The sequence below is a fragment of the Pleurodeles waltl genome, chromosome 9, assembly GCF_031143425.1.
Source record: "Pleurodeles waltl isolate 20211129_DDA chromosome 9, aPleWal1.hap1.20221129, whole genome shotgun sequence".
NCBI lineage: Eukaryota > Metazoa > Chordata > Amphibia > Caudata > Salamandridae > Pleurodeles > Pleurodeles waltl.
In genome coordinates, this window is record NC_090448.1 from 656,776,032 (window position 1) to 656,791,204 (window position 15,173).

A 15,173-nucleotide genomic window follows, 5' to 3' on the forward strand; every position below is an offset into this window, starting at 1 on the left:
AGGCCTGGTGGCCATGCGCAGCAGGTTTGGAATACCTTATAGTAATTATAATTACTGTGCGTTTAAAAAAAAAAAAACATCGAAATTCACTGAAAAAAACAAATGTTACAGGGATATTATTGTTAGGTTCTGAATTTACTCGTACACAACCATAGAAATTCAGCACGAGTTATAGTTACCTTAGGATGCAAGTTAGAGTTACTTGAAAAAACTCTAACTACTGAATTTCTATGCTTTTGCATGAGTAAATTCCGAACCTAAAAATATCCCTATAAACTGTTCTTTTAATGATATATGTGTATAATTCCATATTTAAATTTCACATTATATAACATCCCATATTTTCTCATATGTCCCATGTCATATATCCCATCCAATATTGTGTGCCATCCCTTGTTCTGTATTTCATCCAACATTATATATCCTATTCCATATTATCCCATTCTGTACCATGTATTCCAACCTATATTACCTTTTCCCATATTATTCAATGCATAATATTATTCACCACAGGAATCATTGAAATTTCTTTCCACCGATGACTTTATGGAGCAACAACAGGTAGTTGGTTCATATTCAAGCTCACAGGAGTATATTGTCTAAGTCAGTTGCTAGTTCGCCATTAGAGAACGTCGTGTGAAACCCCAGGACTTGTAAGGTGGTTAGCATTACCCCAGTCCTTTTGTGACTCAAGTGAAGTATAATATAAATTAGATTGCAACACTAGGGTTACTTTGTACAAGTTTTTATTACTTTATTTTTCTTTAATATAGGATTTCTAGGCCTAAGATCTAATTGAAGGTGTTTTTGTATGTGCACATGTTGGGAAGATGTGATGGGCTTGAGAAGGCTCTTATGCTCATGCCTCCATTTTGGCACACTGCTTCCAGCCACTGGACTTGGGCACAATATCCCTCATTTAGAGTACTCATCAACAGAAGTAGCCCATGTTGCCTAACACAGGTGAAGGTGTTAACTGGTGTGTGGAAAAAGGGGCTTCACAGAGATGGCCTTTGAATATTTTGATATAAGTTAATCACTGGATTGTCAAATTGGATTTTTTAAAACCGATATTGAAAAAGCAACCCTCTTGTTTCTTTACTTCATTAAATGACACTTGTTCTCAGAGAGATTCTGTTTGGTTTCTTTTCTGGCTTTGGTTGGAGGCACTGACATTAGAACTTAAGTGTAATTATCTTATAGCCCCCTATTTGCCACCACTAGGAACCACAATCCCTCTGTTCTAATGGACTTTAGCCGGAAATTGAGGTTATTCATTGAAGGATTTTACTTGGTTTTTTTCCTATATCACCGTTAGTGGATGGCAACTTTGTATACTGGATGTGCAGGAGTTTGGCATCTTCTTTATGTGGAAACTACTACTGAGTGGTGAAGGTGAACAAGGGCTAGAGCGAGACGGAAAAAGTGAACTGTCTATATCCATTTGACCTGGCACTAATGGCATTCACTATAACAGCATTTGATTTGAATGTACAGGGACGAGGATGGATTATGAGAAGGATGGCTGGCAGGATTTATCTCACCTTTGTCCTTGAGACCCAGATGATGCTACACAGTAAAGGAGCCGAACATTGCTCAAAGTCATACGTACAGTTGCGACATGGTATGCTGAAATCAAAAGGTCTTTCGTGTTGTAGTGTACAGCCAAAAGTCAATTTCTAGCAGAAAATGACCTACCTTAAGCTTTGAGAAAGATCCAGAGATCCTTTCCAGCTTTAAAATCCCCTGTACTTTAGGTCTCTTGGCCTACAACTCCTCAGTTTTTTGTGTTTACATATTCAGAGGATTTGTGAACACCAGCTTCATTAATGCTTTCCATTTGAAGTATTCATTACTTTTTTGTTTTTTTTAAACCTAACATTACTTTTTTCAGAAGGCTAGGCGTTTGTTTTGTCTACTACTGCAGAATGCTGTAATTAATGTGGAGCACTTATTCTGAGAGCTTTCAGGCAATGGTGGCAACTGTCCTAGTGCTGCTTCGAAAAGGAATTAGAATGAATTCAGAATCCCATCCCTATCACATGAGGACTGATTGTTTCTTGCTGAGCTGGTACCCTGTCAAGTCATCTATGAGAATCAACTTTGCTCTTTAACACCACCCTCGACCACTGCCTCCCATTTCCTGTGGTCTTCCTTGATCTTCTGTTGAATCTGTGCAATTCTAAGATCCGTTTCTACACTCTGCATTATTAGATGTTAAATTTAGTGGTGCAGCTCAGTATCTGAGCTTCTCTCAATGTAGAACATTTTTTTTCAAGACTTTCTTTTGTGATTGAGTGGATTTAGGTGAATAATTGTCAGAGTGCGTCATCATGAGTTGGGTATTGCAAATGATGATTGATTTGGTTGACAGTTATCAACAGGATGTTGAGAGATTATCCACTGCAACAATACCTTAAAGGTTAATTAATGTGTTCCTAATTTGGTGGGTTACTCTCTCAGTTGAAAAGTGTTTTTATTTCAAGTAGTTTTTACCAGGGTGTCATTGTTAGTAGAACATTATTTAGGTTGTTAAGAATGATTCCCTTTATTGAAATTGGGAAATGAATTTATTGACAAGAGCGACTGTAGGCGGATTTGAGGGGCTTGGGGGGCTCCATTATTTACAGGACCGAGGGAGGAACTCCTTGAAACATTTTTGTGCAGTCTGATATTTCAAAGTATTTAAAGCGTCAGGGTTTTCATGCCTTTTTCCAATTTACATGTTTTAGAATGCCACAATAAAGACTGTTTATTAGACTTTATTGTGTTATGGAATTGACCCAAGGGTAGGTCGCTCCCCCTGCCGCTGCAGCTCCTCCAGGTTCCTGAGTTCCTGAGACCCACCTCACAGTAAGTACCCCCCACCTCCCAGCCCCTCGCTCTGCCCCGCGCTACTCACCCCTCTCTCCTGCTCCTGGTTCTTTTCTTCTTTTCTTCTCTGTTCTTCCTCCTCGCTCCTCGTCTGTAATCTTCTGCTGTACTCTCCTTTTCCCCGTCTTCTCTTTTTTTCTCTTCTTCCTCATCTTCTTCTGTGGTCTTCTGCCTTCTGTTCTTCGTTTTCTGTATCATCTTCTGTGATCTTCTGTGATCTTCTGTGATCTTCTGTGATCTTCTGTGATCTTCTGTGATCTTCTGTGATCTTCTGTTCTCCTGCTCTTGTGTTCTTCTGTGTTCTTCTGCCTCCTCCGTCTTCTTCTCCCCACGCCTGCCCTCCTGCTCCTGCCTCATCCCCCTCCCTCACTCGCCTCCCCCTCTCTATCACCCCTATCTAACCCGTTCGCTATCTACCTCCCTCACTCCTCCTATCTACCTATCTCTCTATCTCTCTATCCCACTATCTAACTCCCTCACTCTCCACCCCTCCTATCTACCTATTTCTCTATCTATTTATCTATCTATCTATTTTCTCTATCTATTTCTCTATCTCTCCCCCCTTCCCGCCACCCCCTCTATCACCTATCTTCCTATCCTCTCACTCTACCTCTCACCCACCTCTACACCCCCCCTCCCCTATCTTCACATCCTTACTCCTATCTTTCTCCCTAATCTCCTAAACCTCCTAACACTCACCCCCTCCACCCTTAAATCCCCCCCCCCAGCTCTTCTCACTCAACCTGTCCCCCCTCCCTCGCGCTTTCCCGCCACGACTTCCTGCACGCCCCCAGCTGACACCCCCCCCTCCTACCTCATATGACGCCGCTGCGCGCCAAAGGCAAGCCCGTCTGCGCCTGGCCCGCGCCCAGCGCCACGACCCCAGGTCCCCAGCTCTCCCAAGCCCTGCTGATCCGCTACGACCCCACCACCCTCCACGCCCTCAACCCAGGACGCTCCAACACCTGCTTCCAAGCTCACCCCAAACGCACCCATGGACCCTTCTCCTGCAACTCCTGCAAACGCATCTTCTACCACGACCACAAGCCCACGCGCCATCAACCACCTCAAGTGCATCCTGGTCAACGCTCGTTACGTCCACAAGCACGCCGTTGAACTCTGGGACCTCCTGGACTCCACAGCCCCGGACGTCGCCTTCATCACGGAGACCTTGATGAACGCCTCCTCTGCTCCAGACATCGCCACCGCCATCCCCGAAGGCTACAAGATCTCCAGAAAAGGCCGCACCAACCAAGTAGGAGGAGGTATCGCCATCGTCTTCAAAGACTCCATCAGCGTCACCACCTCCACCGAAGACACCCCTCTCGCCGCTGAACACCTGCATTTTCAGATTCGCACCGACCCGAGGACCACCCTCAGAGGATCCCTCGTCTACCGTCCTCTCGGACCGCGCGCCCCTTACAGCGACACCATCGCCGACTTCATCTCCCCGCACGCCCTCGCCGGACTACATCCTCCTAGGCGACCTCAACTTTCATCTGGAACAAAACAACGACCCCAACACCACCACCCTGCTCGACAACCTCGCCAATCTCGGCCTCAAACAACTGGTGAACACCGCCACCCACATCGCCGGACACACGCTCGACCCGATCTTCTCCGCCAGCAAACACATCTTCTTCAGCCACACCTCCGCTCTACACTGGACCGACCACAGTTGTGTCCACTTCACATTCCGACGCGAGACCCGCCACCTCCGCACTCAACCCATCCCTCGTCGACAGTGGAACAAGATCCCCGAAGAGCAACTCTTCTCCGCACTCGCCGCCAACCAACCCACCCTCACCACCAACCCCAACGACGCAGCCCTCAGCCTCACAAACTGGATCTCCAACTGCACAGACAACCTTGCTCCCCTCAAACGCACGCATCGACAGACCAACACCAAAAAACCTCTCTGGTTCTCTGACACCCTCAAAGAATCAAAGAAAACTTGTCGCGCCCTCGAGAAGGCCTGGCGCAAGGACCACACCGCTGACAACATGACTGCCCTCAAGAACGCTACCCGCGAACACCACCACCTGATCCGCGCTGCTAAAAGGAACTTTTTCACCGACAGACTGGACAAAAACAGCCACAACAGCAGAGAACTCTTCAGCATCGTCCAGGAGTTCTCCAACCCCAACGCCGTCACGCCCTCACAGGATTTGTGCGAATCCCTCGCCAGCTTCTTCCATCGCAAGATCAGCGACCTCCACGACAGCTTCGGTCACCAGACCCAACCAAACACCACTGAACCCGCACCCCCGGCCATCACCCTCAACAACTGGACCCACATCAACACTGAAGAAACCAAATCCACCATGAACTCTATCCACTCCGGCGCCCCTTCGGACCCCTGCCCTCACTTCATCTTTAACAAAGCCGACGACATCATCGCCCCGCACCTCCAGGCCGTCATCAACTCTTCTTTTTCTTCTGCTACCTTCCCCGAATGCTGGAAACACGCCGAAGTCAACGCCCTACTAAAGAAACCTACGGCTGACCCGAGCGACCTGAAAAACTTCCGCCCCATCTCTCTCCTGCCTTTCCCAGCCAAGGTAATAGAGAAGACCATCAACAAACAGCTGACCACCTTCCTGGAAAACAACAACCTGCTCGACCCTTCACAAACCGGATTCCGAACCAACCACAGCACGGAAACCGCCCTCATCTCAGTCACAGACGACATCAGAACACTGATGGACAACGGTGAAACAGTCGCCCTCATTCTCCTCGACCTTTCGGCTGCCTTCGACACCGTCTGTCACCGCACCCTAATCACCCGCCTCCGCTCCACCGGGATCCTAGGCCAGGCCCTGGACTGGATCGCCTCCTTCCTCTCAAACTGCTCCCAAAGAGTTTACTTCCCTCCGTTTCGCTCAGAACCCACCGAGATCATCTGCGGCTTACCTCAAGGCTCATCGCTCAGCCCGACACTCTTCAATGTCTACATGAGCCCCCTCGCCAACATCGTACGCAAGCACGACATCATCATCATCATCATCACCTCCTACGCCGACGACACCCAACTTATACTCTCCCTCACCAAGGACCCCGCCAGCGCCAAGACCAACCTACAAGAGGGTATGAAGGACATCGCCGATTGGATGAGGCTCAGCCGCCTAAAGCTGAACTCTGAAAAAAGGGAAGTCCTCATCCTCGGCAACACCCCGTCCGCCTGGGACGACTCCTGGTGGCCCACGGCACCGCACCGGCCCCCGCAGACCACGCCCGCAACCTCAGCTTCATCTTGGACCCTCTTCTCACCATGACCAAGCAAGTCAATGCCGTGTCCTCTGCCTGCTTCCTCACCCTCCGCATGCTCCGCAAGATCTTCCGCTGGATCCCCGCCGACACTAGAAAAACCGTGACCCACGCCCTCGTCACGAGCCGCCTGGACTACGCCAACACCCTCTATGCTGGGACCACCGCCAAACTCCAACATCGCCAGCAACGCATTCAAAACGCATCGGCCCGCCTCATCCTCGACGTACCCCGCAACAGCCACATCTCCGCACACCTGAGACACCTGCATTGGCTCCCAGTCAGCAAAAGGATCACCTTTCGACTTCTCACCCACGCACACAAAGCCCTCCACGACAAGGGACCGGAATACCTCAACTGACGCCTCAGCTTCTACGTCCCCACCCGCCTCCTCCGTTCCTCTGGCCTCACACTCTCTTCCGTCCCTCGCATCCGCCGCTCCACGGCGGGTGGGAGATCTTTCTCCTTCCTGGCGGCCAAGACCTGGAACTCCCTCCCCACCAGCCTCAGGACCACTCCGCTTTCCGGAGACTCCTAAAAACCTGGCTTTTCGAGCAGCGGTAACCCCCTCTTTCCCCTAGCGCCTTGAGACCCGCACGGGTGAGTAGCGCGCTTTATAAATGTTAATGATTTGATTTGATTTGAACCAGTGGAAACCTACCGGGTTCATGGTCTCATTGTCTTAGATAGTCGCTTAGAGTTTAAAAACAAGACCGGGTTGGAATTGATAATAAATATTGACATTTGTGTGCAGGAATGAAGAGATTGCTAGGCAAGTATTGCATAAAGTGATGTGTAAACTTGGTAAGTAAGTACTCGGATCAAAAGATTGTTCTTTAGGATGCATTAGATATCTGGCAGGTTTTATTAACAGGGGTTTTTAGATGCAAAACATGCAGGAGCCATGGAAAAGTGATATATTGTACTATACTACTTAATTGTGAAATCATGAAACTAATATGGAATGACCTACCAAGATCGGAGGCGATTTTGAAACCAGAGTTTTTAATGATTGTTTTCATCAGATTTCCAAAATATATTTCTTGGCAGATGCGTAAATGTCTCTCTAAGGAAACTAATCTCCATGGAGGGATTATGATCCTGAAAATGGGAGTAGGGTTTCAAGAATAACAAGGGAACCAGATTTGCCATCTTAGAAACAGTCTAAACAGTTTTAAGCAGAGGGTGTAGGACAGCAATAATTTGAGGGCAGTTCTTGCACAGTGTTACTGAATTAGTGCTTTAGCAATGAAACTGTATTACGTAAGGATTTTTTTACTTGAGGACCATGTGATGGAAGATTATGTTTAATGTTACTACTTTTTAAATATATTTTGTATTTTAGACAGTTTTTTGGATTTCAAGATGAATGTGTGAAATATATAGTTTGCCTATTGCAACATTTAACATGCATAAATTCCCTAATTGCAATAAAGTTATAATATTGTCAAGGGAATATTGTTTCCTTAATGAAAACAATGCAGGCCAACCGTAGCAATGTTTTCATCTGATGAATGTTTCTCTGAGTTATGGTTTCAAAGTAACAGTAGCCCCACTTTCTCGGGTTGGCCCTTTATTTTTTATTTTTTTATTTTTTTTGCAGAATCTTCATAATTTGGGCGATTAGTAGCTGGTTTCGACGAGGCTCTGCGCCAACGGATCAAGCCAGCCCCACAGGTGTGCCCATGGTTCCAAGTCGGAATCTCTTCCCCAAAGACACATTAATGGTAATTATCCATGCATGACCGGGTTAATTTGAAAGACCTTTCCACAGTGGGATCGGCCTGCAGTACACTGAGGCATGGCTTCATATTTTCAAATGCACTGGGCTTTTTTTTTCCAGGTTAGCTGCCTAAAGTAGGACTATGGGAGAGTTTGTGATAAATCCACTGAAATGTGTAGCCTGGCACATGAAGAGACCACAGAATTTCACTTATCGAATTCTTTCATTGTCTTAACAGTACAGTATTCATTTTTTTTTTTTTAAACATCTTCCTTCCCATCATAAAACAATTGTTTTATTGCACTCCATAAGCAAAGGCATACGAATGTGTAAGCTCATTTGATTTGGGTCTGGGTGGGTGTAGAGTTGCTGTAAACTTGCGTTCTTTAGTTGGTCTTGATTGTCCCTGTCCAGTACAGTTGCTATCTTGAATGGAGACATAGGCAAGACAGATTGTCTTGGTAAGTGTATGAATGTATGTCTGTTCTGCTGTACTTTGCTGCATACTGATGATATCATTAGTCCATTGTGCATTGGTCTCCTCCAGCTATAACTGGTTATTAGCAGAAGACAAGTTTGGATTTTTTTTTTATTGGTTAGGTGAAATGTGCTTGACGTAAAAAGATAATTCCCCGTCACCAAGCCTTTTAAACTTAACTCCAATCCTAAAATAATTGGTCTAAGGAGATCAAGAGCCAGACACAAGGTAAAATAACAGGAACTATACTTGCCCTGACATCTTCACTGGAGGAGTCTAGCCCAGTGTTTCCCAACCTGTGGTTCAGCGACCCCTCGGGGTCCGCAAAGCTTCTTCAGGGGGTTTGCGACGGCTTAGACAATGTAATAATTTTATAATTTTTAACATATTAGGTCTCCAGCTTTGAGTAATAACTCAGTGGGGGGGTCCCCACATTCCAATAGTGATTCAGTGTGGGGGGGGGGTGGGCTGGGGGCTCCCTCGGTTCCAGTATTGCTATAGTGGGGGTCCACAGAAGTCAAAAGGTTGGGAACCACTGGTCTGACCTATAGGTAGGTCCCACCTTTTCATATCATTTGTAATTGTCCCTTCACTTTCTTTCTGGATCCCCTAATTCCGTCCCATCCATAAAGGTGTCCGAATACACACATAAATGGGTCAAGCTGGAAACCCAACTGCATGCGGTAAAGACAGTTTTCCTTGCACTGGGGGACACCTCTTTAGGCTCATGCGCGGAGACGCAACTACAACAGGCAAGCTCTTACTTCTTTTAACATTTTGCTATTGTGTGATTTTGTTTATAGTTTTTAATCTTTAAATAAAACGTACGTGGCTTACTTGTGTTTCTCCTTTACATTACTCAGCACTGCTTCTCGGGAGGCAGTCTCTACGAGCGCTACTCCAGAGAGGGCTTATTTTACTTACTTTGCTGTCCGGTCCATCATGGCTTGACCGATTGTACGGACAAAGCATTTATGTTCTGCCCCACTTCCTGGTTGCCGTTGGGAACCACCAGTTTGGGCGTTTAGCGCTCCATCCATTTTTCTTGCACTGGGGAATGCCTATTCAGGCTGATCTGAACACAAAAGGCAAGTCCGTCGGTCCCATCTACGAAGTGACTGGGCCATGCACCAGAACCCCTGGCCATTTTGCACCAGAAGGGGCCCCATGATTATCTTATTTGTGGGTGCAATTCTGGAGCTTGAAAAATCATGGTAAGTTATTAAGCTGCTCTCCGTTTGACATTAACGGACTCTGTCAGAAAGGGGGTTTGATCTTCACTTTTTGCGGACTTGTAATCTAGATTACCTGGTGCATCTAATAAGCCTCCTATTAAACTGGATATTGGGGAGATGAAGAAGGAGAGTAGCTCCAAAGAGAAGCTCAGAGGGTTCCTGATTTAATGTTTGCTTGTTTATTAAAAACAAGCAGTTGTAATGCAGTGGGTCTCACGTTTGCTTAGGTTAGAGCTATTAGCGTTGTAAATTCTTAACTGGACTTTTCTTACCACATAAAATGAAAATGAAAACAGTTGACATAAGCAAGCCAATCTAAAGCACCATTAGCACGAATTCGAGACCCAAAAGGGAAAAGAAGTTAGTTGGCACTCAAATTTATCAGCAAACGTGCAGTCGATGGCCAAGGCCATCACAAAACTGCCCCACGGAGGGACAAACGTAAAGCATTTACCAATGATAACAAAGGGTTTTTGAAAGGCAAGCACTTGAATAAGTGATAGTGATGGGTTTGGTTTGAAGCCCACAGATAGATTACAACACGTCAGACCCCTTGCGCTCGACCTAATAAAACAGAATGTGCTAAATTCATAATGGCACACAACGCTGTGGGATTGGGACTCTTCTGGCCCTGACTTGGTGAATGCCATTCCCGCAGAGTTTCTGATACTAAGACATGATAGAGAAAATAGACTAAGGGGAGTTCTAGCTATTATCCATACTGTCAGTTACCACTGTTTTATGGAACATTTGTGATGTAGGATTCCTTGTGAGGCGTTAAGCTTCAAATTAAAGCTTCAACATTAAACAAATCCTTCTCTGGCATTTCAGTCACTTACCCCAGGCCCTAGATCAGCCTCAACTCTCGGATTTGGCCAATTGATTGAACCATATCTAGAGAAAGCTAATTTCAGTATATCGGGGGATTTTGATTTTCATTAGAGGATGCAACATGAAGAGTCAGTGTCATTTTATTGACACAATGTCTTGTTCTACCAACTGGTCAATGCCCCTACGCATAGCACAGGGCATATACTGGTTCTTCTCCAATGATTAACTGCTGCAGCTAAGTGTAGTGCTCCTTCTTAGCTGGTCGGACCTCTGTGCAGTTGGTTTTACACTCTCCTGAAAGCCTAAGTACGAAGGTTCGAGCAAGGCTAAAATCAGAGCAGTCAAGTGAGATTTAAAGGGTATGTCTAAGGACTTCTTTTTCACTGCCCTTAGAACTAGCAACAGGACTGACCCTGCCAATGTTCATTTGGTTGCAGCTGAGTTCTCATCCTGGCTCAGCTCTGCCTTGGAGTTGGTTGCATCTTTTAAGGCAACTCGGAGACGTAGGGAGCAGCCAGCAGCCCCGTGATTCTCTGACTGGCTCAGACAGCTTAGGCAAGCGTGTCGACAGCAAGAGCGAGCCCAGGAAACTAAACACATATAGAGCCTTAATTAGGGACTACAAACTAGCAATCAGAGGGGAGCAATTGAGTTTTTGCACTAACAAAATCAACGCTGCCAACTCTACTAGAGAGCTGTTTATTCACTGTGATAAACCTTATGTCCTCACCTAAAGATTCTATTAACCTAGATGGATTCAAGGAGTTCTGTGATAAATTTTCAAACTACTTTCAATCGAAGATCCTTACCATTTATTCAGAATTTGATTCTTTTAATCATGGTACACAGAATTCTGCAGACTCTGATTCAGAGGCGAACTCAAACCTTAGAGAAAGTAGAGATGGAACTATAGAAACTAAAGTGATTCTTTTTTTCCTTCACACAACTATCTGAAGATCAGATCTGAAGATCAGATGGAACTCCACCTTCTCCACGTCAGGTCAGGGTCCCCTTTCAAACCTTGCCCTCTCAAAGTTATCCAGTTAGTAGCCAGCACAATTGCTGCCCCTCTCGCCTTTGTCATGAACAGGGCTATCGCCACAGGATGATACCCATGTTAGTGGAAAGAAGCAACAGTTCGGCCCTTTTATAAAAATAAAAAAAATAAAAACGAATTTGGATTTAAAAATCTGTTGTCCTAGATCTTTGCTCCCGAGTCCTGCAAACATTCTAGAAAAACACATGAATGTCCAGCCCATGTCTTTTTATTGAGGAACAGGAAATAGTGGATACTTTCCAATTTGGATTCAGGAGCTACCATGGCATAGGAATCGCCTGGGTCTCAGCAGTGGATAGCTTTAGGACATTAGTTGATGTGGGTCAGGCTGTGGCACTGATCCTATTGGATCAGTCCACAGCCTTTGATAGGGGCATTGATACCATCTCCCTCAACTCCATTGGCAGACCCCGTAGCACGCCTAGGTATCAAAGACTCCGTCTTAAAGCTCTTGAAAATCTTTGCTAACAAAGAAACCTCAAATTGTAACTTATAATCAATTTAAATCACCCTCTTTTGCTCTGCCATGTTGGGTACCTCAGGGATCCTCCTTAAACCCAACATTGTTTAATTTAAATCAATTTGGCCAGCAGAAACACATTTAATCTTCCACCTTACAGATGCTTTCATATGCAGATGAGACACAAATAATTGTGTATCACAAATGATGGATATTCCATGTGTCAACTTTAACAACTGCATGAACACAGTTGCCAATTGGATGAGGGCAAATTGTCTAAAATTGAGTGTAGAGAAAACTAAAGTAATTATTTTTGGAGGTCAACTCTCTATTTGGAATAATAACTGGTGGCTAGATACTCTGGGAACCTTGCCTTTACCCACCAATTTGGCAAAATATTTTAGTGTTGTTTTGAATCAACTTCTTGCGTTTGATCTGAAGGTTAACCAAACCTTGTCTTCATGCTTTTCATAACATCAGGACTCTTTGTAAAATCTTCCCTTACAGCCCTGTGCCAGCGCGTAAATCAGATGTTTTGGCCCTGATTTCATCACTACTTGATTATTGTACTGCACTTTACTTAAACATCAATAAGTAATCTTTGAACAAGCTGCACCCTGTTTAGAATGCAGCAGCGAGACAGATACTGGATATCCCCAAATTTCAGTCGGTCTCAGTGGAATTGAGCAAGCATTATTGGATCCAAGTAAGGAAACGTCTCCTGTTCATGGCCTTGTGCATTGCACTCAGGGCCTAAAGCCATCAACGCAGTGCTGTGGTGGGGATGGCGGGATAAGATTCTTATGTGCCTAGAAAGTCACATGGCCTTTAGTAAAGCCCTTAAACCCTGGCTCTTCACTCCAAAAGTTTCATCGCCTTACTGAAGGGCCCTAGGGTGATAGGCTGCCCTTGTATTCTGGCCAAGCACTGTCTTTAGGTCTTTGGGTAATCGTGTGCTTTTATAAATTTACTTGATTTTATTGTTGGTCGTGATAATGTGGTTAAAAAACAAACCTTGCATCCAGACCCTTGTGTACAATACTATTTATTACGTTAGGCACATCTGGGAAACCTTTTATAAATATAATTGCTCAGCAACTCTATATATTATAGCGCCTGTAAGACAGTGTGCTTTACAGTGTCTTTTATCAAAAGCATCAAGTCTGAAAAATGATAATTTTTTTGTATTCTGAGGTTAGTATGTAGATCATCTAATGAAAAAAATCAGATAGAATGGTGAATTTAGAATAATAAATTGATATGTATTACTAGGGATGTAATCATTGATGTTAAAATAGAACATAAGCAGAACTTGTGTGAACATAGTGACATAAATAGCAAAAGAAAACCTATCAAGAATCATGTAGATGAAGTGGCTAAAAACACAGTTCAAGACTGAATTCTCCCTTCACCAAAGTCATTTCAGAAATCTAACTATAGAAAACGTTTCGACCCAGCATGGAAAATATTCCACTGATCATCAATACTAATTACTAAAATAATGAGAACCTGACATGCACTCGATTAACAAGGCTATTCCTGTTGTTGGAGTATTTTTCGATGCACTGATTATTTTATTTCACAAGCTGTCGTATGTCTTTTTTTTTTTTTAAATTTTTTTAAAAAAATTTTTAATTTTTTTTTTAGTGTGTACCTCTGGATGCTAAAAATAAATGTTTTCCAAAGGAACTAATGTTTTTGATAACATTGTTTGCCCACGTTTAGCTGTGTTGCTGGTCATCCTTACAGTTTGGCTAATAGTTACAGTAATTCTGTATCTGGCAAGTCCAGAAGCAAAAGAAGTGTCTCTTTGTGAACCAGAACATTTTACTTTTTAGGAACCCTAAAGAGAATATTTGCACTGGCTAAATATGACTCTTGGTATAGTCTTACAATATTTATATCCTGTGACTTGCTTACAGTAACACCTGGGCTATGAGAACAATTATGTAAAATATCTTCGGAATTCAATTTATTTATTTTTATTTATGTAGCTAGTTCTCACAAGTTTTCTTTGAGGGAAAATCACCTATAAGATGCACTGTGTCTTATTTGTTTTTTTGAGTTTTTGTGTTTGGTGACTCAATCATCTCACGATATGAGCAATCTTATAGTCCATTGCTTTAAGCAATTTGCTTTCTTCTTGCAGGACCTCCATGTCTTTATTTCTGAAAGTGAGCAATTCGCAGACTTCAATGATACTTCCAGATTATTTTGGGAGCAGCGAGACCTGGTATATGGGGACTGGGCCAGCGGGGAGAATAAAGATGGCTGCTACGAGCACTATTCTGAAGTCGACATTCCAGAGGTTAGTATTGAGCCATGTGTAATATCTGCTACTACTGATAGGCCTATGTAGGAAGTTGGCTCTGTATGTGCTATTTCAAAGTAAGGAATAGCATGCACAGAGTCCAAGGGTTCCCCTTAGAGGTAAGATAGTGGCAAAAAGAGATAATACTAATGCTCTATTTTGTGGTAGTGTGGTCGAGCAGTAGGCTTATCCAAGGAGTAGTGTTAAGCATTTGTTGTACATACACATAGACAATAAATGAGGTACACACACTCAGAGACAAATCCAGCCAATAGGTTTTTGTATAGAAAAATATCTTTTCTTAGTTTATTTTAAGAACCACAGGTTCAAATTCTACATGTAATATCTCATTCGAAAGGTATTGCAGGTAAGTACTTTAGGAACTTCAAATCATAAAAATTGCATGTATACTTTACAAGTTATTGACAAATAGCTGTTTTAAAAGTGGACACAGTGCAATTTTCACAGTTCCTGGGGGAGGTAAGTTTTTGTTAGTTTTACCAGGTAAGTAAGACACTTACAGGGTTCAGTTCTTGGTCCAAGGTAGCCCACCGTTGGGGGTTCAGAGCAACCCCAAAGTCACCACACCAGCAGCTCAGGGCCGGTCAGGTGCAGAGTTCAAAGTGGTGCCCAAAACACATAGGCTAGAATGGAGAGAAGGGGGTGCCCCGGTTCCGGTCTGCTTGCAGGTAAGTACCCGCGTCTTCGGAGGGCAGACCAGAGGGGTTTTGTAGGGCACCGGGGGGGACACAAGCCCACACAGAAATTTCACCCTCAGCGGCGCGGGGGCGGCCGGGTGCAGTGTAGAAACAAGCGTCGGGTTCGCAATGTTAGTCTATGAGAGATCTCGGGATCTCTTCAGCGCTGCAGGCAGGCAAGGGGGGGGTTCCTCGGGGAAACCTCCACTTGATCAAGGGAGAGGGACTCCTGGGGGTCA

At 44.4% G+C, this 15,173-nt stretch overlaps 1 protein-coding gene across 1 annotated transcript in view; it reads left to right on the plus strand.

Moving 5' to 3' along the window:
- CLPTM1 (CLPTM1 regulator of GABA type A receptor forward trafficking) overlaps window positions 1-15,173 on the plus strand; it is a 326,345-nt gene that overhangs the window by 46,778 nt on the left and 264,394 nt on the right. Inside the window, exons 3-4 of the mRNA XM_069207717.1 lie at window positions 7,745-7,868; window positions 14,075-14,233. Coding sequence (XP_069063818.1) covers window positions 7,745-7,868; window positions 14,075-14,233 — 283 coding nt within the window. The remainder of the gene's footprint in view (window positions 1-7,744; window positions 7,869-14,074; window positions 14,234-15,173) is intronic.